Here is a 23,878-nt window from a genome sequence, read left to right on the forward strand (position 1 = left end):
GTTATGATTGTGGAGTGTTTACTTCCGCTATTTCAAAAAAACCTGCTGATTTTTTTGGTGTGAAGTATTTCGATCGCCATCATGCTTTCAGCTGCATGGCTCCGGGCCGGGTGCAGGAAGGTGAGCTTGGAAAGGGGGGCCTCGGGCTGGCATGGACAAGATAGGCCGAATGGGTTCCGAGTCAGAGAGGTTTACAGCATACAGGCCCTTCGGCCCAACTTGTCCATGCCGCCCTTTTTTTAAACCACCAAGCAAATCCCATTTGCCTGCATTTGGCCCATATCCCTCTATACCCATCTTACCCATGTAACTGTGGAAATGCATTTTGAAAGACAAAATTGTACCCACCTCTACTACTACCTCTGGCAGCTTGTTCCAGACACTCACCACCCTCTGTGTAAAACAAATGTCCCTCTGGACACTTTTGTATCTCTCCCCTCTCACCTTAAACCTGTGCACTCGAGCTTTCGACTCCCCAACCTTTGGGAAAAGATATTAACTATTCTCGCTGATCTGTGTCCCTCATTATTTTATAGATCTCTATAAGATCACCCCTCAGCCTCCTATGTCCAGAGAAAAAAATCCCAGTCTATCCAGCCTCGCCTTAAAACTCAAACCATCAAGTCCCGGTAGCATCCGAGTAAATCTTTTCTGCATGCTCTCTAGTTTAATGATACCCTTTCTATAATAGTGACGAGGACTGTACACAGTATTCCAAGTGTGGCCTTACCAATGACTTGTATGACTTCAACAGGACGTCCCAATTCCTGTATTCAATGTTCTGACCGATGAAACCAAGCATGCCAAATGCCTTCTTCACCACTCTGTCCACCTGTGACTCCACTTTCAATGAGCTTTGAACATGTACCCCGAGATCTCTTTGTTCTGCATCTCTCCCCAATGCTCTGCCATTAACTTGGTAAATCTGCCCTGGTTTAATCTACCAAAATGCATCACCTTGCATTTGTCTGAATTAAACTCCGTCTGTCATTCGTCAGCCCACTGGCCCAATTGATCAAGATCCCTTTACAATTGGAGATAACTTTCTTCACTGTCCACGATGCCACCAATCTTGGTGTCATCTGCACACTTACTAACCATGCCTCCTATATTCTCATCCAAATCATTAAAATAAATGACAAATAACAGTGCACCCAGCACTGATCCCTGAGGCACACCCCTCGGGACTCCAGTTTGAAAAACAACCCACTATAACCACCCTCTGGCTTCTGTCAAGAAGCCAATTTTGTATTCATTAAGATACCTCACCCTGGATCCCGTGAGATTTAACCTTATGCAACAACCTATCTTGCGGTACCTTGTTAAGGTACCCTTTGTTTCCCAAATGTATCAGTTAAGGGGATAAATATGTGGGGTGACTGAGACAGGTTCTGGGTGGGATGGTATCTCAGAGAGTCGGTGCAGACTCAATGGGCCAAATGGCCTCCATCTGCGCTGGAGGGATTCTATTGCAGTTCAGGCTGAGATAGACACATTTTGGTTTCTTTGGGAATCAAGGGAGTGAGGAGTAAACTGGAGTTGAACCCAAGATCTGAAACTCTATAAGAAGCTGGTATGCCCACATCTGGAGACTGCACCCATACTTTGGAACCCACACTTTCAAAGAGATATTCAGCTGATAGAGAGAGTGCAATGATATGTAACCAGGAAAATGGAAGGCATGAGGGGAATACCTGATGAAGGATTAAGGATTCTTGAATTGCAATCTTTAGAGAAGGCTGATTTATGGTTTAGTTCAATATTATAAATTGATACATGGCCTTATTACCTAAGCTTCAAAAGATCTTTATTCGCATCTACTGTATTTTGGGTGGGCATCAGTATAAAGTGCAGAAATTTGGTTCATGCGACGATATTCACAATTTGTTTTCCCCACATAGAATTGTTGATATTTCAAATGCTTTACCTGATTTTGATGGTGAATACTGAAAATGTAGTGACTTTTGAAAAACTTGTCAGAAATATGTATGATTTCTATCTTTGTATTGTCTGATGCTGTTCTTGTTTTAATGCTGTGCCTCTGTGCTTCGCACTGTATGGCAATAAAGACACATAACTCATCATTGTATTGAATCATACAATCCCTACAGTGCAGAATGAGGCCATTCAACCCATCAAGCCCTATTCCCGTAACCGCACATATTTACCCTGCTAATCCCCTGACACTAAGAGTCAATTTAGCATGGCCAATCAACCTAACCCCCGCAGACAAGGGGAGAATGTGCAAACCCCACACAGTGAACTGGGACTGCAATTGAACCCAGTTCCCTGATGCTGTGAGGCAGCAGTGCTATCCACTGTGCCATCATGCTGCCCTTGAATGGAGGAACATTATTGATGAGCCATGTGGCCAATGTCTGCTCTTATTTCCTGTGTTCTTGTGACTGGAAGAGACGGATCCATGGATACTGAGGGAAATAAGGGTGGAAATTGTAGAGGCATTGGCCAAAAGTTTCCTATCCTTGCTAGTTATATGTGTGGTGCCAGAGGACTGGAGAATTGCAAATGGTAAACACACTTTTTCAGAAAAGGCTGTGAGGATAAGCCAACTAAATCCAATCAGTTTCACCTCAGCAATGTGGGATATTCTCCAAACAATAACTGCAGATAAAATTAACACTCACTTGTGCTAATGTGCATTAATTAAGGAAAACACATACATAATGATTAAAGGGGAATCATATTTAACTTGCTCGAGATTTTCATGAGGGTAACAGAAAAGGTTGATGAGGGTAATGTGGTTAATGTGAACATGGACTGGCAAAAAGCATTTTATAAATAAAGGGGCACACAGCAAACTTGTGGTAACATTTGGAGCTGATAGAATAAAAGGGACAGCAGCAACATGGATAGGAAACTGACTGAGTGACAGGAAACACAGTGGGAAGTATTTTTATTTGGATTGGAGGTCGGTTAAAGTGGGATTCCAGGAGAGTTGGTGTTAGGAATTCTGCTCTTCCTGATACATATTAGAGACATCGGCAATGCTGTACAGAGCACACATTCAAACTGTGGTAATTACATAATATGTGACAGCATTGTGAACAGTGAGGAGGTAGTGTTGAAGCTCACAGTTTCTTAGACAGCTCGTGGATTGGCCAAACAAGACCAATTTAAAGCAGAGAAGTGTGAAATGATTTATTTCAGTGGGAAGAAAAGGGAGAGACAAGAGAAAAGAAATGATACAATTGTAAAGACATGCAGGAACAAGGGACCTGTGGTCAAATGTGACACTAATAATTGCTGTTTAGGTGGCAGGTTGAGAGTGTGGTTACTAAGGCATTTGGGATTGTGAGCTTTATACGTCGGGGGCATAGTGAACAAGAGGAAGCAAGTTGTGGGAAACCTGTATCAAACCCTGGTTTGGCCTCAATTGGAGTATTGCACTCTGATCTGGACAGCAGTGTTTAGAAAGGGTGTGAATGCATTAGCAAGGGTGTAATAAATCTCTGGGCGTGAGTCCAGGGATGAGGAAGTTCAGTTACATCGGTAGATTGGAGAATTTGGGTCTGTGGTGAAGAGAAGATTGAGAGGAGATTTGATAGAGGTGTTCAGAATTGTGGAGGGAATTGGAAGGAGCTGATAGGGAGAAGCTGTCATGTCCCAGTCTTCCTCTGTCAGGAAGTGTTCCCCAAACTGAATTAATAGGGCATTGTTCGCAGTTACACTTCTCCAGCAATGCTAAATATTCCGAGTATTTGTTTTAATGTGAAACATTTATGATAATTATACAAACACAATAAGTTATTTAGAGTAAAGAAGAAACATTAAAAGTGAAAATACATGTTGACGTCCTTCTGCTGGGCTTTTAGTCTTTCCGGTATGGGCCAGTGGTCTGATTAATCCGATGGTGCTTTTCCCAGTCACCTGCATAACGTGGCTCGAATCCCAGATTTCTAGTTTTTGAACTGCACAGGGGAGCATTTAAGAAAGTATTGGGGCTGAATGGCCTCGTCTGTGCTCTCGGTCTCCTTCCACCTGGTGGGCTGATCTGACATCCACCCCACAGTGGAGTCGCTGCACAGATTGCCTTAAAAATGGTCTCTAAGATAACGGAGTGACTGTGAATCTCGTCACCACTTCCATCCTGACTAATTTCCTCCACTTCGAACCATCCAACAATGTCAGAAGGAGTGAGAACTGGAGTAGGAGACTCCATTAATGAATGAGGTCCCATTTTGACCACTCGAGAATCCGGCCTTGCTCACTCCATCTCTGTTCTCCAGCCAACTCTGAATGGCCTGTTCGAGGATCGCCTTGCTCCAAAGCAGCTGAATTTGATGTCTGTCAGCAAGTTGTTGAGATTTGGCTATTCTTCACCTCCAACTTCAGACCAATCGGGGCTTCCAGGGCTGGTTGAGCAGAAACAACAATAATTGAGGATTTTGCAGTGTTGTTACATTCGAGTAGATTTCCACCTGGGGCTTTTTATTAAACACCGGCTTTTTCACTTCATTAACAACTGTAGGAATAGCAATGCAATGTATTGGCCCATTTATCCTCAAATAGGATTTTGCACGTCATGTTGAAGTTGCACAAGACATTGGGAAGGCCACACTAGGAATACCGTGTGCAGTTCTGGTCACCCTATTATAGAAAGAATATTATTAAATTTGAAAGAGATCTATAAAATAATGAGGGCTATAGATCAGCTCGATAGTCAATGTCTTTTCTCAAAGATTGGGGAGTTTAAAAGTGGAGGGCATAGGTTTAAGGTGAGAGGGGAGAAACACAAAAGGGTCCAGAGGGGCAATTTTTGCACAGACGGTGGTAACTGTCTGGAACGAGCTGCCAGAGGTAGTACTAGAGGTGGTTACAATTTTGCCTTTGAAAAAGCATTTAGATAGTTACATGGGTAAGATTGGTATGGAGGAATATGGGGCAAACGCAGGCACCTGGACTAGTTTAATGGCAAAATCTGGGCAGCATGGATGAGTTGGGCTGAAGGGCCTGTTTCCAGCTGTAAATCTCTGTCACTCTATGACTATGACTCTAGTCCCAATAGGAAATGATGCAGGTTGTCACTGTCATTGCTGTAAGTGGGAGATGGACAATGCTCACTCACAGCATCTGTATTCCGTATGAACAGCTGGCAGGTCGACCACCAAACCGATGGTAAACATTCTGCCAACATCCAGTGAAACTGGGTAATTATGGTAACGGGTCGGTACATTGACAACACAGGACTCTGTGACAATAGCTTCATACCCAACAGGGTGATGTCACCAGGATCCACAATTCCCCCAGTTTGGAGATTCCTGTCAGGAAGCAAGGAGCAAAGTGTAAGACACCAGAGAAAAGACAAGAGATCTTTATTTCTATCGAACCAATCATTATCTCAGGAGTTCCCAAATGAATGACTTCTTTAAGAGGTCAGAGAGTCATCGAATTTTACAGCACAGAAAGAGGCCATTCAGCCCCTCGTGTATGTACTGGCCATCAGCATCTATCTATTCTAATCCCATTTTTCAGTGCGTATTCACGTGTACGACCTGGATGAGGGAACCAAACGTAACATTTCCACGTTTGCTGACAACACAAAACTGGGCAGAATTGTGAGTTGTGAGGAGGATGCAAGGAGGCTTCAAGGTAATTTGGACAACTTGAGTGAGTGCGCAAACACATGGCAGATGCAGTACAACGTGGCTAAATGTGAAGTTATACACTTTGGTGTGAAAAACAGAAAGGAAAGGATCACATGAGATCTGATTAAAACATATAAAATTCTAACAGGGCTGGACAGACGACATGCAGGAAGGATGTTTTCCGTGGTTTTTGAACCAGCAACATTGACCAAGAAGTGGAAAGCGGAAGATCACCTCCAGTGATAAACAGGAGTTAGAACATCCGGTCGAGGCGGCTGAGGGACTTCACTGGTGCATTCTGGGAGAAGTCGGACCAGCAACATTTACCAAGAAGTGGGAAGTTGAAGATCTGGTGTCAAGGAGCGGTAAACCCGAAACACTACATTAGTGTTTCCCTTGCTCCCTCCTCTAATCAAAAAAAAGGCCACCGTGGGAAGGTAAAAGTGAAGGTAAGAGTTTTATAAATTTTCTCAAATAATTTAATTGGTGCTCGAAATGTCGGTTGGTGGGGTTAAGTGTTGCACTTGTGGGATGTGGGAGATCCGGGGCTTCCAGCATCTCGGACAACTATGTCTGCAGGAAGTGCACCCAATTGCAGCTCCTTTCAGACCGCATGGATACGTTGGAGCAGCAGTTGGATGCCCTCAGGAGCATGGAGGAGGCGGAAAGCATCATAGATAGGAGCTTTAGAGATGTGGTCATACCCAAGGTGCAGGCAGATGGATGGGTGGCCGCCAGAAGGGGCAGGCAGTCAGTGCAGGAATCCCCTGTGGTCATCCCCCTCTCTCGCAAGTATACCATTTTGGATACTGTTGGGGGAGATGGGCTATCAGGGAATAACAGCAGCAGCAGCCAAAGCAGTGGCACCATGGCTGGCTCTGTTGTTAAGCAGGGAGGGACAAAGAGCACGAGAACAATAGTTATAGGGGATTCTATAGTTAGGGGTGTAGATAGGCGTTCCTGTGGACGTGAAAGAGACTCCAGGATGGTATGTTGCCTCCCTGGTGCCAGGGTCCAGGATGTCCCTGAACAGACAGAAAGCATTCTGAAGGGAGAGGGTAAACAGCCAGAGGTCGTGGTACATATTGGTACTAACGACATAGGTAAGAGGAGTGATGAGGTCCTGCAACAGCAGTTTAGGGAGTTAGGCAGAAAGTTAAAAAGCAGGATCTCGAGGGTTGTAATCACAGGATTACTCCCTGTGCCACGTGCCAGTGAGGCTAGGGATAGATAGTGCAGCTCAACATGTGGCTAAACAGCTGGTGCAGGAGGGAGGGTTTCAGATATCTGGACGATTGGAGTCTCTTTCGGGGCAGATGGGGCCTGTACAAGAAGGACGGGTTGCATCTAAACTGGGAGAGCACAAATATTCTGGCCGGGAGGTTTGCCAATGTCACATGGAAGGATTTAAACTAGTTTAGCAGGGGGGTGGGAACCAAAGCAAAGGTGAATTAGCTGAAGGAGAACCAGAGAGTAGGACCAGTAAGACCCAGAGAAACAGCAGGCAGGGTGGGGTTTATAATCAAAGAGGATCTGGTGGACTGAAGTGCATCTGTTTCAATGCGAGAAGTGTTACAGGTAAGGCAGATGAACTTAGAGCTTGGATTAGTACTAGGAAATACGATGTTGTTGCCATTACAGAGACTTGGTTAAGGGAAGGACAGGATTGGCAGATTAACATTCCAGGATACAGATGTTTCAGGCGGGATAGAGGGGGATGTAAAAGGGGTGGGGGAGTTGCACTACTGGTTAAGGAGAATATGATGTGGAGATGCCGGCGTTGGACTGGGATAAACACAGTAAGAAGTCTCACAACACCAGGTTAAAGTCAAACAGGTTTATTTGGTAGCACAAGCCACTAGGTTCGGAGCGCTGCCCCTTCATTAAGGAGAATCCCAAGGCATTTTATACATATGTTAGGAACAAGAGGGTTGTCAGAGAAAGAGTCGGACCTCTCAAGAACAAAGGAAGGGAATTATGCTTAGAACCCAAGGAAGTAGGTGAGATCCTAAATGAATACTTTGCATCAGTATTCACAAAGAAGACGGACACGTTGATTGGTAGTGTCTCAGAGGGATCTGTAGACCCGTTAGAACAAATCGCAATTACAAGGGAGGAAGTGTGAGGTGTTTTAGGAAGCATAAAGGTAGACAAATCCCCAGGGCCAGATGGCATCTGTCCTAGATTAGTGAGAGAGACAAGAGATGAAATTGCTGGGCCTCTAACAGAAATCTTTGTTTCTTCATTGGACACAGGTGAGGTCCCAGAGGATTGGAGGATAGCAAATGTGGTCCTGTTATTTAAGAAGGGTAGCAAGGATAACCGGGGTAATTATAGGCCAGTGAGCTTGACGTCCGTGGTAGGGAAATTGTTGGAGAAGATTCTTAGAGATAGAATCTATACACGTTTAGAACTGAATAGTCTCATTAGCGATAGACAACATGGTTTTGTATGAGGGAGGTCATGCCTCACAAATTTGGTTGAGTTTTTTGAGGAGGTGACAAAAATGATAGACAAGGAAAGGGCCGTGGATGTCGTCTACATGGATTTTAGTAAAGCATTTGACAAGGTCCCTCATGGCAGACTGGTGCAAAAGATTAAATCTCATGGGATCAAAGGTGAACTAGCTAGATGGGTACAGAACTGGCTTGGCCATAGAAGACAGAGGGTAGCAGTGGAGGGGTCTTTTTCTGATTGGAGGTTTGTGACTAGTGGTGTTGCGCAGGGCTCTGTACTGGGACCTCTGCTGTTTGTGATATATATAAATGATTTGGAAGATGTAGCTGGTCTGATTAGTAAGTTTGCGGACGACACAAAGACTGCTGGAGTTGCGGATAGTGATGAACATTGTCAGAGAATACAGCAGGATATAGATAGGCTGGAAAATTGGACAGAGAAATGGCAGATGGAATTTAATCCAGATAAATGAGAAGTGATGCATTTTGGTAGATCTAATGCAGTGGGGAGCTATACAATAAATGGCAGACCCATCAGGAGTATAGACACGCAGAGGGATCTGGGTGTGCAAGTCCACAGATCCTTAAAGGTGGCAGCACAGTTGGAAAAGGTGGTGAAGAAGGCATATGGCATGCTTGCCTTTATTGGACGGGGCATAGAGTATAAAAGTTGGCATATGATGTTGCAGTTATATAGAACGTTGGTTAGGCCACATTTGGAATACTGCGTCCAGTTCTGGTCGCCACACTGCCAGAAGGACATGGAGGCTTTGGAGAGAGTGCAATAAAGGCTTACCAGGACGTTGCCTGGTATGGAGATTATTAGATATGAGGCGAGATTGAGTAAACTAGGGTTGTTCTCCCTGGAAAGACGGAGGTTGAGGGGCGACCTAATAGAGGTTTATAAAATTATGAAGGGCATAGATAGGGTGAACAGTTGGAAGCTTTTTCCCAGTTTAGAAATGACAAACACAAGGGGTCACAAGTTTCAAGGGGGGCAAGGTTCAATACAGATATGTGGGGGACGTATTTTACACAGAGGGTGGTGGGGGCCTGGAATGCACTGCCAAGCAAGGTGGTTGAGGCAGACACGCTGGGATAATTTAAGACTTATCTAGATAGCCACATGAACATGGATATTCTCCTCATACTCACCTGATGAACAAAGAACAATACAGCACAGCAACAGACCCTTCGGCCCTCCAAGCCTGCCCCGATCATGTGTTCCGAACTAGACCATCCGTTTGTATCCCTCTATTCCCAGTCTGTTCATAGAAATATCCCTCTATTCCCAGTCTGTTCATAGAAATATGAACAGACTGGGAATAGAGGGATACAAACGGATGGTCTAATTAGGAACACATGATCGGGGCAGGCTTGGAGGGCCGAAGGGCCTGTTGCTGTGCTGTATTGTTCTTTGTTCATCAGGTGAGTATGAGGAGAATATCACAGCTGTACTCCGGGAGGTCACCTCAGAGGGCTCATACAGCGAGGCAATATGGGTAGAGCTCAGGAATAGGAAAGGTGTAGTCATAATGTTGGGGGTTTACTATTGGCCACCCAACGCCAGCGGGAGATAGAGGAACAGATATGTTGGCAGATTTTGGCAAGGTATAAAAGTAACAGGGTTGTTGTGGTGGGAGATTTTAACTTCCCCTATATTGATTGGGACTCACTTAATGCTAGGGGCGTGGATGGGGCAGAGTTTGTGAGGAGCATCCAGGAGGGCTTCTTGAAACAATATGTAGATAGTCCAACTAGGGAAGGGGCCATACTGGACCTGGTATTGAGGAATGAGCCAAGCCAGGTGGTCGATGTTTCAGTCGGGGAGCAGTTCGGGAACAGTGACCACAATCCAGTAAGCTTTAAGGTACTGGTGGATAAAGATAAGTGTAGTCCTCAAGTTAAGGTGCTAAATTGGGGGAAGACTAATTACAACAATATTAGGCAGGAACAGAAGAATGTAGATTGGGGGAAGATGTTTGAGGGCAAATCAACATCTGGCATGTGGGAGGCTTTCAAATGTAAGTTGATAGGGATTCAGGACCAGCACATTCCTGTAAGGATGAAGGATAAGTATGGCAAGTTTTGGGAACCTTGGATAACGAGAGATATTGTGAGCCGAGTCAAAGAGAAAAAGGAAGCATTTGTCAAAGCTAGGAGGCCGGGAACACACGAAGCAAGTGTAGAATACAAGGAAAGTAGAAAGAAACTTAAGCAAGGAGTAAGGAGGGCTAAAAGGGGTCACGAAAAAGCATTGGCCAGCAGGATTAAGGAAAATCCCAAGGCTTTTTATACATATGTCAAGAGCAAGAGGGTAGCCAGGGAGAGGGTGGGCCCACTCAAGGACAAGGGAGGGAATCTATGCATGGAACCAGAGCAAATGGGTGAGATATTAAATGAGTACTTTGCATCAGTATTCACCAAAGATAAGGACTTGGTGGGTGATGAGTCTGGGAAAGGATGTGTAGATAGTTTGAGCCATGTTGATATCAAAAAGGAGGAGGTATTGAGGTTCTTGAGAAACATTAAGGTAGACAAGTCCCTAGGGCCTGATGGGGTATACCCCAAAATACTGAGAGAGGCAAGGGAGGAAATTGCTGGGGACTTGAGGGAAACCTTTGTATCCTCACTGGCAACAGGGGACGTCATGATGTGGAGATGCCGGTGTTGGACTGAGGTAAACACAGTCAGAATTTTAACAACACCAGGTTAAAGTCCAACCGGTTTATCTGGTAGCAAATGGCATTTGCTACCAAATAAACCTGTTGGACTTTAACCTGGTGTTGTTAAAACTCTTACAGGGGAGGTCCCAGAGGATTGGAGAATAGCCAATGTTGTTCCTTTATTTAAGAAGGATGGCAAGCAGGGAGGTTGTGTCTCACGAACTTGATCGAGTTTTTCGAGGAAGTAACAAAGATGATTGATCAGGGTAGGGCAGTGGATGTTGTATACTTGGACTTCAGTAAGGCCTTTGACAAGGTCCCTCATGGCAGACTCGTGCAGAAGGTGAAGTTGCATGGGATCAGATGTGAGCTGGCTACGTGGATACAAAACTGGCTTGGTCACAGAAAACAGAGGGTAGCAGTGGAACGGTGTGTTTCTGAATGGAGGGCTGTGACAAGTGGCGTTCCTCAGGGATCAGTGCTGGAATCTTTGCTGTTTGTAATATATATAAATGATTTGGAGGAAAATGTAACTGGCTTGATTAGTAAGTTTGCAGACGACACAAAGGTTGATGGATTTGCAGATAGCGGTGAGGACCATCAGAGGATACAGCAGGATGTAGATCAGTTGGAGACTTGGGCAGAGAGATGGCACATGGAGTTTAACCCGGACAAATGTGAGGTAATGCATTTTGGAAGGTCTCATACAGATAGGAAATATACAGTAAATGGCAGAACACTTAAGAGTATTGATAGGCAAAAAGATCTGGGTGAATAGGTACACAGGTCACTGAAAGTGGCAATGCAGGTGGAGAAGGTAGTCAAGAAGGCATACGGCATGCTTGCCTTCATCGGCCGGGGCATTGAGTTTAAAAATTGGCAAGTCATGTTGCAGCTTTATCGAACCTTAGTTAGGACGCACTTGGAACATAGTGTTCAATTCTGGTCGCCACACTACCAGAAGGATGTAGAGGCTTTGGAGAGGGTACAGAAAAGATTTACCAGGATGTTGCCTGGTATGGAGGGCATTAACTATGAAGAGAGGTTGGAGAAACTTGGTTTGTTCTCACTGGAACGACGGAGGATGAGGGGCGACCTGATAGACATCTACAAGATTATGAGGGGCATGGACAGAGTGGATAGTCAGAAGCTTTTTCCCAGGGTGGAAGAGTCAATTACTCAGGGGCACAGGTTGAAGGTGCCAGGGGCAAGGTTTAAAGAAGATGTATGAGGCAGATATTTTACACAGAGAGTGGTGGGTGCCTGGAACTCGTTGCCAGGAGTGGTAGTGGAAGTGGATACGGCAGTGAGTTTTAAGGGGCGTCTTGACAAATACATGAATAGGATGGGAATAGAGGGATATGGTCCCCGGAAGGGTAGAGGGTTTTAGTTCAGTCAGGCAGCATGGTCGGTGCAGGCTTGGAGGGCTGAAGGGCCTGTTCCTGTGCTGTAATGTTCCTTGTTCTTTGAATGTAAAACAATGGGGCTCAGTCTTAGGATACGGGGTACACCATTTAGGAATGAGATGAGGGAAAATTTCTTCACTCAGAGGAGGTGAACCTATGGAATTCTCGACCAAAGAAGCTGTGAAGACAAAGTCACTGCATAGGTTCAAGAAGGAGAGAGAGATTTTTTTTAGATTTTAATGGCATCAAGGGGTATTGGGAAAAACAGAATATGGAATTGAGATAGAGGATCAGCCATGATCACATTGAATGATGGAACAGACACGAAGGGTTGAATGGCCGACTCCTGTTCCGAGTTTCTATGTTTTCAAGTTCTGATGAAAGGTCACAAACCTGAAAAACTAACACTGTTTCTCTCTCTAAACAGATGCTGCCCAATCTGCTGAGCTTTCTTTTCTGCTTTTATTGCAGATTTCCAGTGTCTGAACAGATCCCAGCCAGAGACAGCACCTTCAGGAGAGAGAGAGAGGAACCAGTGAGTGTCGAACTGAACCCAGCCAGAGTCACTACTTTCAAGGGATAGAGAGGTAACTAATCTAAACCCTGTATTCAAAAACAGAGGTAGAGAGGAAAGAGGGAACCAATGACCAGTCAGCCGAACGTCAGTCGTAGGGCAGCTGCTCGAGCCCATTACCAAGCGTTTGGAAAGCAGTGTTATGATCAGATAAAGTCAGCATGGATTTACAAAAGGGAAATCATGCTTGATAAAACTACTGAAGTTCTTCGAGGATGTAACTAGTAGAGTTGACCAGGAAGAACCGGTGGATGTTGTTTACTTAGAATTTCAGAATACTTTCGACAGGGTCGCTCATAATGTTTTTAATTGGTAAAGGTTAAAGTTTGTTTATTAGTGTCACAAGTAGGTTTACATTAACACTGCAATGAAGTTATTGTGAAAATCCCCTCGTCGCCATACTCCGGCGGCTGTTCAGGTAGACTGAGGGAGAATTTAGCATGACCAATTCACCGAACTAGGGGGCACAGGTTGAAGGTGCCAGGGGCAAGGTTTAAAGAAGATGTATGAGGCAGATTTTTTACACAGAGAGTAGTGGGTGCCTGGAACTCGTTGCCAGGGGAGGTCGTGGAAGTGGATACGGCAGTGAGTTTTAAGGGGCGTCTTGACAAATACATGAATAGGATGGGAATAGAGGGATATGGTCCCCGGAAGGGTAGAGGGTTTTAGTTCAGTCAGGCAGCATGGTCGGTGCAGGCTTGGAGGGCTGAAGGGCCTGTTCCTGTGCTGTAATGTTCCTTTCAGCCTTTCAGACTGCGGGAGGAACTGGAGTACCCAGAGGAAACACACACAGACACGGAGGGAACGTGCAGACTCCACACAGATAGTGACTCACAACAAAGATATATACCAGTGATGAACAAGGATTCTGAAAGGGAATAAATCAACCATGGTTAACCGAGGAAGTTAAGATTGCATTAAACTGAAAGAAGAACATAGGATGTTTCATATATTCGTGATAAGACAGAGCATTGGGGAAGTTTCTAAAACCAACAAATGATGACCAAAAAAATACTAACGTGAGAGAAGATGAACGACAAACGTAAATGAACAAGTAATATAAAAAGAATCAGAAAGAGTTTCTTTAAATATATAACAAGAGAGAGGCTAAAGTGAACATAAGCTCCTGAGAGATCGAGACTGGGAATTAAAAGTGGGGAACCATAAAGTGGCAGAGGAGTGAAATAAATAGTCTGTGTCAGGACGGCTGAGTAGTCGAAGCTGCTGCGTTCAGGTCACAGACTCCTCTCGAGGCCTGGTTTCAAATTCCAGTCCTGACATTGATTAAGGGTGGCAGTGGCAGGAAATCATTGCAGGTGATATTTTGCATATAGCCAGAAAGAAAAGATCAGAACAGGGTAAATGCAGTCTTACCCAGTTAAACTATCCCTCCTTATCCTTCTCAACCTGTCCACACCTTTGACATGGTTGACTGCACTATCCTGCTCCAATACCTTCACACTGTCAGGTCAGTGTGCACAGCAGATGAAGATGTTAATGTACCTGACATCCTGGGAAAACTAAAGATGGATGAAGGGCTGGGCCTCAGTAAACAAGTGTAGAGAAGGCTGGAGTTCTCAATCATCTGCACCTCAAGCGGCAGCTCCTCCATCTCAATGTGTGTGGTGAGATCAGGCCATTCTGCTCAGTCAGGAACACCCAGACTGACGATAAGAGAGAGAGAGGCTATAATTGGAACCAAACAAGAAGGGAGATTCAGTCAGAGGAACCAAGCCCCACCCCCAAAACAGAGCACAGGATGATTCCAGGATCTAACCGTGGCCTCTGCAAAGTGAGTTGCTCTAACCGGGAATGGCACTGAGCCCCACACATCGAGCACAGGAAGATCCCAGTCTCTGTGCTGATTGGCCTGACTCCAGGGAGTTTGCAGTGCCGCCACTGCTGAGACTGGGGAACTGCAGCGTGACATGTTTACACAGGAAGCTGCCATTGAAACCCTGAGCTGCGGATTTATGGAATCCTACAGCGTAGAAGGCGGTCATTCGGCCCATCGAGTCCGCACCAACCACAATCCCACCCAGGTCCTATCTCCAGAACCCCATGCATTTACCCTAGCTGATCTCCCGGACACTCAGGGGCAATTTGGCACGGCCAATCCACCGAACCCACACATCTTTGAACTGTGGGAGGAAACCGGAGGAAACCCACGGGGAGAACGTGCAGACTCCGCATAGTCAGTGACCCAAACCGTAATCGAACTAGGGTCCCTAACCACGGTGCCGCCCTATTCACAGCCAGGCAGGATGGGATTCCCGCTGCCGAAACCCTGCTCCCATCCGGAGCTCCGCCGCGGGCTCAGAATCCGGGCCCGGGGACTGAAGCCACTGACGGGACATTTGCTGCCGCTCCGCGCGGTGTCTGATGGGCCCGGGGTAAATCCCCGCCAACGGCCTGTGACCGGCAGCTGGGAAAACCAATCGGAAATTGCCGCATCGCGGTTATCCAATGGCCGCTCTGCGCCCACTGAGTGACAGCTGCTTTATCCAATCCGTGATCTCCATAGTCAGAAGTTCGAGACCATTGAAAATGACGCTCTAATTGTACCCAATCGCAGATCGCGTTGCTAACAACGCACGCCCCCAATGAGATGGACATCTTCTCTCGCCAATCGGAACGCACTGTCCAATCGGAATGTGCCGCTCGTGCGCGACTCGTGCAGCGTCACTCCCAGCCCAGCGTCATTGCGTCATTCAATTCGATCCGGAGCTGAAACCAATGAGAAATCAAAGAATTTGTGGCCGAAATAATCCTTAAAGTGGAACCGCTCACAGAATTATGGTTGTTCAATTATAATTCTTTGATGGCAGTTAAAGCGGCAAAAGGACTGCGTAAAGTCAGAGGATGCAAAAGCTGAACCCCGCGGGAAAGGAAGGAGGAAATAAATGAAGGGAACAGGTGACAAAAAAGAACTGGGAGGAAGGCAAGCAAGAAGCAGCGGCGTTGAGAGAGGGAATTCCAGAGCTGATCCAGAGAGCTGAAAGTGCGACCATCACTGGTGGAGTGAACCAAGATGTGGAGATGCCGGCGTTGGACTGGGGTGAACACAGTAAGCAGTCTTACAACACCAGGTTAAAGTCCAACACGTTTATTTGGTAGCAAATACCATAAGCTTTCGGAGCACTGCTCCTTCGTCAGATCTGACGAAGCTTATGGTATTTGCTACCAAATAAACCTGTTGGACTTTAACCTGGTGTTGTGAGACTTCTTACGGAGTGAACCAAATCAGGGATGCTCACGAGGGCAGAATCAGAGGAGCTCAGATCTCTCAGAGGATTGTTAGGCTGAAGGTGATGAAAGGGAGGAAGAGCTGAGGACATGGAGGGTTTGGAAACACGGATAAGAATATTAAAATTTAGACATTGTTTAACCGCGGGTCAGTGTTTGTCACTGAGCACTGAGTTGATGCATCAACGGTATTTGGAGTAAATTCAGATTTAATGATGAGAACTCAATTTGCAGCTTTCTGGACACAGCAGCACAATAAATCGCATCAGAAGTGGACTAAATGGCCCCTCAAGCCTGCTGCTCCATGCAATAGGATTATGTTTTAGATTCCCAAACCACAGAATCTTAACAAAGCAGTAACAGCCCATTTGGCCTGTCAAGTCTACACTCCCGTATTGAAAATTGCACGCTGTCCAATCCCACTCTACCATCTCATAGCCCCAGAGACCCGGGTTGAGTCCTGGCCTTTGCTGACTGTGCAGATTTTGCACATTCTCCCCCATGAGTTTCGTCTGGGTGCTCTGGTTCACTTCCATGGTTCAAAGATGTGCAGGTTAGGTGTATTGGCCATGTTAAATGTTCCTTTAATTTCCAAAGATATGTAAATTAGGCTCTGAATCGTTGCAGTTTTTACACTTACTTTGAAATCTTCTCCTCGTTCTTGATGAACTCATGACTGGAACATGAAAATCTCTATCAATGAATCCCTACATTGCAAAAGATGGCCATTCGGCCCATTGAGTCAGCACTGATTCTCTGACCTGTCCACATAACCTCACATATTTACCCTGTTAACCCTCCTAATCTAAACATACTGGGAGACATAAGGGTAAATTTAGCATGGTAAATCCACTTACCCTATCAATGGAGTGTGGGAGGAAACCAGAGCACCCGGAGGAAAGCCACGTGGACACAGAGAAAATTTGGAAAATACGTAAGTCACTCAAGGCCTGAATTGAACCCGACTCCCTGTCATTCTGCAGCAGCAGTGCGAAAGCCACCCTTCTTTCTCTTCCAAAAGACCATATGACATAGGAACAGAATGAGGCCACTCAGCCCATCGAGACTGCTCTGCCATTTTTCTCATTCCCATTCTCTTGTCTTTTCCCCATAACCCCTAATCCCTTTATTCATCAAGAATCTATCCATCTCTGTCTTAGAAACACTCAATGACCTGGCCTCCACAGCCTTTTGCGACAAAGATTTCCACAGATTCGCCACTCTCTGGCTGAAGAAATTCCTCCTCCTCTGTTTTAAAGGATCGTCCCTTTAGTCTGGGGTTGTGCCCTCTGGTTCTAGTTTTTCCTACAAGTGGAAAAATCCTCTCTGTGTCCACTCTAACCAGGCCTCGCAATGTCCTCTAAGCTTCAGAAAGATCCCACTCATCCTTGTGAATTCCAACGAGTACAGACCCAGAGTCCTCAAACATTCTTCATACAACAAGCTCTTAATTCCATGGATCATTCTTGTGAACCTCCTCTGGACCTTTTCCAAGGCCAACACATCCTTCCTTAGATAAGGGGCCCAAACTGCTCACATTACTCCAAATGGGGTCTGACCAGAGTCTTTGCCAGCCTCAGAAGTACATCCGTGCTCTTGTATTCTGACCCTCTCGACATTGCATTTCCCTTCCTAACTGCCGACTGAACCTGCACGTTTGCCTTAAGAGAATCTTGAACAAGGACTCCCAAGTCCGTTTGTGCTTCTGAGTTCCTGAGCATTTCACAATTTAGAAAATAATCTACACCTCCATTCCTCCTTCCAAACTGCATAACCTCACACTTTTCCACATTGTATTCCATCTGCCACTTCTCTGCCCACTCTCCCAGCCTATACAAATCCTTCTGCAGCACACCTGCTTCCTCAATGCTACCTGTACCTCTACAGGTCCTCACAGGCTTCTTCCTGTAAGGAAAAATACCCAACTTCTCAATCGATCATCATTGCTACAAACCTTTATCAATGGAATCATTCATGTGAATATCCTTTGCACTCCCTCCAAACTTCGACAAGTGTGGTGCCCAGCACTGGACTCAGTGCTCCAGGTGAGGCCTGTCTAGTGTATTTAAAAGCTCAACATGATCTTCTTATTCGTCTATTTAATCCTCCAATAAAATGTAGGATGCCATTTGCTTTATTAACTGCTCTCCCAACATGCTCAGCCACCTTTAATGACTTTTGTACTTAGAAACCGAGATCCCTTTTTTTCTGCATTTCCTTAAGAGTTTCTCCATTTATTTCTCCACAATCTGAAAATGAATCAACTCACACTTCTCAGCATTGAACTTCATCTAGTTAGGTGATTGACCCGCACAGGTGCCCGACTGTGGCAAATTGGGGAATTTCACAGTAACTTCATTGCAATGTTAATGTAAGCCTTACTTGTGACTAATAAACTTTCCTTTAACTTTACTTTTCTGTACTTTTACTTTATCTGCCACTCGTCTGCCCAGAGGACAGCAATGGAAGCGTTCACTCAGCATCTACACATTGTTCTGAGCTCTAGGATCTCTCAGCCTAATTCACTCGGCCTTTCAACATGGAACAACCTCCTCATTCCGGGGGGCAATCCAGTGAACCTTCTCTGTACCGCCTCTAATGCAAGCTTATCTTTTCTCAAATGTGGATACCATAGCTGTTCACAGCATTGCAAATGTGGTCTCCATAAACTCCTGTACAATTGTAGCAAGACACTTTTCTTCATCTACTCCAATTAACTTGCAATAAAAACAAACATGCCATTTGCTTTTGTGATTGCTTTAATGAATAATCCAGATTGTGCTCCGAATTCTCCTCAACATTTTAAATCCGTCACATTTCAACCCCTCCTCAGCTCTGAAGAAGAGTCATAGGCACTGGAAGCATTAACTCTGTTTCTCTCCCGATAGATGCTGCCAGACCTGCTGAGGTTTCTAGCATTTTCTGTTTTATTTCAAATTCCGTCTCTCTGCCATCCTCACCTCCTTGTAGAAACATATTTGTAATTTTTTAACTCTCCCATTCGACTTAGGCCACCAGCTGTCTTGTCATTTAATCATTGCTGCACTTCTCCTTGTTCAGCAAAGACAAGAGAACAGTTCGCACTCGATTCAGTGATGAGAGATGAATGAGAAATGATGTGAGGAGTTGTGACAGAAAATCAACATCTCCGACTTCTCCCTGTAATCCTGCACATTCTTCCTTTTCGGACAACAGTCTAGTTCCCTGAGGACGTTTCAATTGAATCTGTATCCACCACACTCTCCAACAGTGCATTCCACACTTTAAACACTCACTGTGTGAAAAATGTTTTCCTCGTGTTCCTATTCCTTCCTTTGCTCATGATGTTCATTCAATCTGTTCCCTCTCATTCTTCATCATTCCACGAATGGGAACAGTTTGTCCCTATCCACTCTGTCCAGACGTCTCATAACTTTTAATACCTGTAAGTGGAACCCCTGATGGGGTGGTAAGATTTTTAAACCAGTCGACATTAAGGCATTGATAAAACTAGCAGCGTTCAGTTAAATGACTTTTAAATACATTTATGAGCTAACAAGAAGCAATGTGAGATGCAGTAATTGATTCAACCGAGTAATTATGATTGTAAAACACACATGCTGATATTTTGAATGGATTATTATTGACTTTAAGGAAGTTAACAGTTGGCAGTAAACCAATCTCGAAACATTAGCTCATTTCACTCCTTACAGATGCTGCCTGACCGGCAGAGATTTTCCAGTATTTTCTCTTTTGGTTTCAGATGACTGCACCCGCAGTAATTTGCTATTATTTTAGAGTTGTACTGTTGCACCTCATTTAGAGTTGTAGGACTGAGAAACTCACGAATGAAATTGATTCGATACTTTGGAACTGTTTTCCTTTTACTTTTCATTGTCTCTCTATAATTTTCCCACCAGAATGAATCACTTCACAATTCTCAGCGTTGAATTTCATCTATAAATTGTCCACTCATTCCGTCAACTAGTCCATGTCCTTTTTGAAGTTTCACACTTTCCTTCTCACAGTTCACAATGCTTCCAAGTTTCACATTATCCAAAAGTTCTGAAATTGTGCCCTGTGCACCATTAGCTCTGTCACTAATAGATCCTGGTGCATGTTCACAGTGCCTACACCTTGTGTGCATACCAAACTGTTTTGGGGCTTATAACAGAAAAGAGGAGCCAATGCAGATACCTGTCTGCATATTCCACGTAAATGTTGCAGAATTGTAGTCAAGTGGTTTTGTTATCATTGTTAATAGGAAGTAGCAGAGAATGGTTTTGATCCATCGACCTCTGAGCTATGGGCCCAGCACGCTTCAACTGCCCCACTTCTGCTACGTCAAGTCCAGCTTCACCTACCCCACCCCACCGCCTCCGCCCCTCCCCCCTGCTCCCCCTCACTCCTCCCCCTCCCTCCTCCCCTCCCCCCTCCTCCCCCTCCCCGTCCCCCCTCCTCCCCTTCCCCCTCCCCCTCACCCTCCCCTGTCCCCCTCCCCCCGCTCCCCCTCACTTCTCGCCCTCCCTCCTCCCCCTCCCTCCTCCCCCTCCTCCCCCTCCCTCCCTCCTTCCCTCCCCCTCCCCTCCCCTCCCTGTCCCCCTCCCCTCCCCCTCCCTGTCCCCCTCCCCCTCCCTGTCCCCCTCCCCCTCCCTCTCCCCCTCCCCCTCCCCATCCCCCTCCCCCTCCCTCTCCCCCTCCCCCTCCCTCTCCCTCTCCCCCTCCCCCTCCCTCTCCCTCTCCCCCTCCCCCTCCCCCTCCCTCTCCCCCTTCCTCTTCCCCTTCCCCCCTCCCCGTCCCCTTCCCCCTCCTCCCTCCCCCCTTTCCGCCTCCCCCTCCCTCTCCCCCTCCCTCTCCTCCCCATCTCCGCTGCCTTTCAATGTAGCCAGTCAGATATTAACTTCCACGTTGTAGTTTAACACCAGCACCAGTGTCAGGAGGCTCAGTCTGGACACAAAAGTCCACTGCATAGCACCAAGACTGAAGGGACAGAGAAATACACGCACGAAAACAGCAAAAGAGGTTGTTTGTACACCTGTATGGACGGTCACGGAATTGATCACTGATGTTTTAAATGCGTTTTCTCGTGTAAATATGTTTGTAAATATAATTCCTGCTGTGTAACTGTGCTCTATGTTGTTCAAAGATTTTCACTGTTGTTGTGCAAAGTATTTCACTCTTTTTCCTGCTGTGCTCTATGACTTAGAGGTTTACAGCATGGAAACAGCCCCATCGGCCCAACTTGTCCATGCCGTCGAGTTTTTTTACCACCGAGCTATTCCCATTGCTCATGTTTGCCCCATATCCCTCCACACCCACCTTACCCATGTAACTGTCTCAATTGTTGTTGAGAGATGATTTCTGCTGTTGCGCAAAATGCTCCCCTGTTGTTGTAAATGTGTTTCAGGCTGTGTAAATGTTTTTTTTCTGTTCTTTTAATATGTCCCCTGCTCTGCAAACGTGTTCTCTATTGTGTAAGAAGATTCTCCATGAAGATGTTTCTGTCAGTAAATTTTTGTATGTTGTGTTAAGATTTTCCCTGTTTAGTGTAAAACTCTTGCATATAAAAGTGATTCACTGCAGATCGAGGTTTTTTGGGGAAAAGAGAAGCCGATGTAAATACCTGTCTGCATCCTGCACCGAAAAGTCACAAACGTTGTTTCAAGTCGTTTCATTATCAGTGATAATAGGAATAGCAAAGGATGGTTTCGATCCATCGACTTCTGGGTTATGGGCCCAGCACGCTTCCGCTGCGCCACTCTGCTACGCCAAAGGCTACCTGTCTATCAATGTAGTCAGGCAGATTTTCGCCCCTGTATCGTTTAATACTAGTTCCAGTGTCAGGAGGCTCAGCCCCTGCATCACACCCAGAATACAACAGAGAAAAACACACAATAGCAGTAAGGTAAATTGTCTGGACATATAACGACAGACAAAGGTGATGGGAAACCGCATGACACGGAATCTAGCACTATATTTCAAGGAATTTTCTGTTGCAAATACATGTTTGCAAATATATTTCCTCCTGTGTAACTGTGCTCTCTGTTGTTGAGAAGTGTTTTCTGCTGTTGTGCAAAATGCTTCCCTGATGCTGTCAATGTCTTTCTGATTGTTTAAATACGGTCCATCTTGTGTAATTTTAAAAAAATGCTTTGTTAATATATGCCCTGCTCTGTAAATTATCTGGTCTCATGATGTTCCATATTGGGTTAAAATGTCGCATGTTGTGTGAAGATGTTTTCTGTTCTTGTATAAAACACTGGTTAAACTGCAACTGGATAAAGATCGCCCAATTTCGACTACATTTTACCCTCTGTTAGTGAATGTGATTTGCGGATTCATATTGTATCCCACACGGGCACGTGAGTGAGATTTGTTCTGTATCTGTCTGTCTCCAGTTGTAGTTGCGAGTTTTTTTTTGTTTTATTCATTTCGAGAGGGCATCACTGACGAGGCCAGCATTCATTGCCAATCTCTAACTGACCTTAAGAAGGTGGTGGTTTGCTGCTTTATTGAACTGCTGCAGTCCCTGAGGTGTCGGTACAGCCACAGTGCTGTTAGCCAAACAGTCATTGAGGATTTTGCCACTGCGACAGTGAAGGAACCGCAATGTATTTCCAAGTCAGGACGGTGAGTGCCTTGAGGGGGAGTTTGCAGTGCTGGTATTCCCATGTATTTACTGCTGCTGTCCTTCGAGATGGTAGAGGTGGTGGGTTGGTGGGTGCAGTCTAAGAAGAGGAGATGAAGAAATATTGTTCCCATTGCCAGAGGAGAGAAGGATGATTTTTAATGTGCTGAGTGTTTAGAACCTGGAATGCACTGCCTGGGGGGTTGGTCGAGGCAGCATCAAATCCGGGTTGTCAAGGGAGAATGGGATCAGCACCTGAAGTGAAAGGATTTCCAGGGTTTTGAGGCAAGGACTTGGAAAGGGATGAGCTGAGATGTTCTTGTACAGCCCAGCATGCAGGCAAAGGGCCGAATGCTCTCCCTCTCTCTGTTGTATCCATTCTAAGATTCTATATGTATGATGTTGGACTCATTCTGTATCGCTCTCTCTCTATCTGAGAAACTTAGCAAATCTGTACATTTTCTACCCGGAAGATACCTAATTGAAACTGGGCCTTTTGTTCTAATTAGTATATGATTCCACACGGTCCTCTACTCAAAATCTTCAACGGAACATCATCTGCTTATCTCTGAAATTCATTCTCCAACGTCTCATTACCTCGATTGCCCTTTAGTACATCTGTGCTAGTCGATTCAAATGCTTTAGGTAATACCAAATTCGAAGTTATAGAACAAAGAAAATTACAGCACAGGAAGAGGCCCTTCAGCCCTCCAAGCCTGCACCGACCATGCTGCCCGACTGAACCAAAATCCCCTACCCTTCCAGGGACCATATCCCTCTATTCCCATCCTATTCATGTATTTGTCAAGACACCCCTTAAAAGTCACTACCATATCCGCTTCCACTACCTCCCTCGGCAATGAGTTCCAGGCACCCATTACTCTCTGTGTAAAAAAAGCTGCCTCGTGCATCTCACCTTGCCCCTCGCATCTTAAACCTGTGCCCCATAGTAATTGACTGTCCCACCCTGAGAAAAAGCTTCTGACTATCCACTCTATCCATGCCTCTCATAATCTTGTAGACTTCTATCAGGTCGCCCCTCAACCTCCGTCGTTCTAGTGAGAACAAACCAAGTTTCTCCAACCTCTCCTCATAGCTAATGCCCTCCATACAAGGCAACATCCTGGTAAATCTTTTCTGTATCCTCTCCAAAGCCTCCACATCCTTCTGGTAGTATGGTGACCAGAATTGAACAAGTGCGGCCTAACTAAGGTTCCATAAAGCTGCAACATGACTTGCCAATTTTTAAACTCAATGCCCCGGCTGATGAAGGTAAGCATGCTGTATGCCTTCTTGACTACCTTCTCCACCTGCATT

General features: G+C 45.5%; 1 protein-coding gene across 9 annotated transcripts; it reads right to left on the bottom strand.

The window, feature by feature from the left end:
- Positions 1 to 2,900: 2,900 nt before the first annotated feature.
- On the bottom strand, positions 2,901 to 15,107 carry LOC144482253 (uncharacterized). Of its 9 annotated transcripts, none has more exons than XM_078201441.1 (5): positions 14,942 to 15,089; positions 14,212 to 14,394; positions 12,528 to 12,644; positions 5,230 to 5,279; positions 2,901 to 4,373 (listed from the first exon to the last, which is right to left on the bottom strand). In XM_078201441.1, exons 2-5 carry the CDS (start codon positions 14,318 to 14,320, stop codon positions 4,350 to 4,352), a joined length of 300 nt encoding a protein of 99 aa, XP_078057567.1. In that variant the 5' UTR covers positions 14,321 to 14,394; positions 14,942 to 15,089; the 3' UTR covers positions 2,901 to 4,349. The 9 variants fall into 9 exon arrangements, 4 of the variants coding, with proteins under 4 accessions (XP_078057567.1, XP_078057568.1, XP_078057565.1 ...); XM_078201442.1 differs by having other exon boundaries at positions 2,901 to 4,483; XM_078201439.1 differs by having other exon boundaries at positions 2,901 to 4,608.
- Between the last annotated feature and the right edge of the window lie 8,771 nt (positions 15,108 to 23,878).

This window comes from Mustelus asterias, unplaced genomic scaffold, assembly GCF_964213995.1.
Source record: "Mustelus asterias unplaced genomic scaffold, sMusAst1.hap1.1 HAP1_SCAFFOLD_35, whole genome shotgun sequence".
In the NCBI taxonomy this organism is placed as follows: Eukaryota; Metazoa; Chordata; class Chondrichthyes; order Carcharhiniformes; family Triakidae; genus Mustelus; species Mustelus asterias.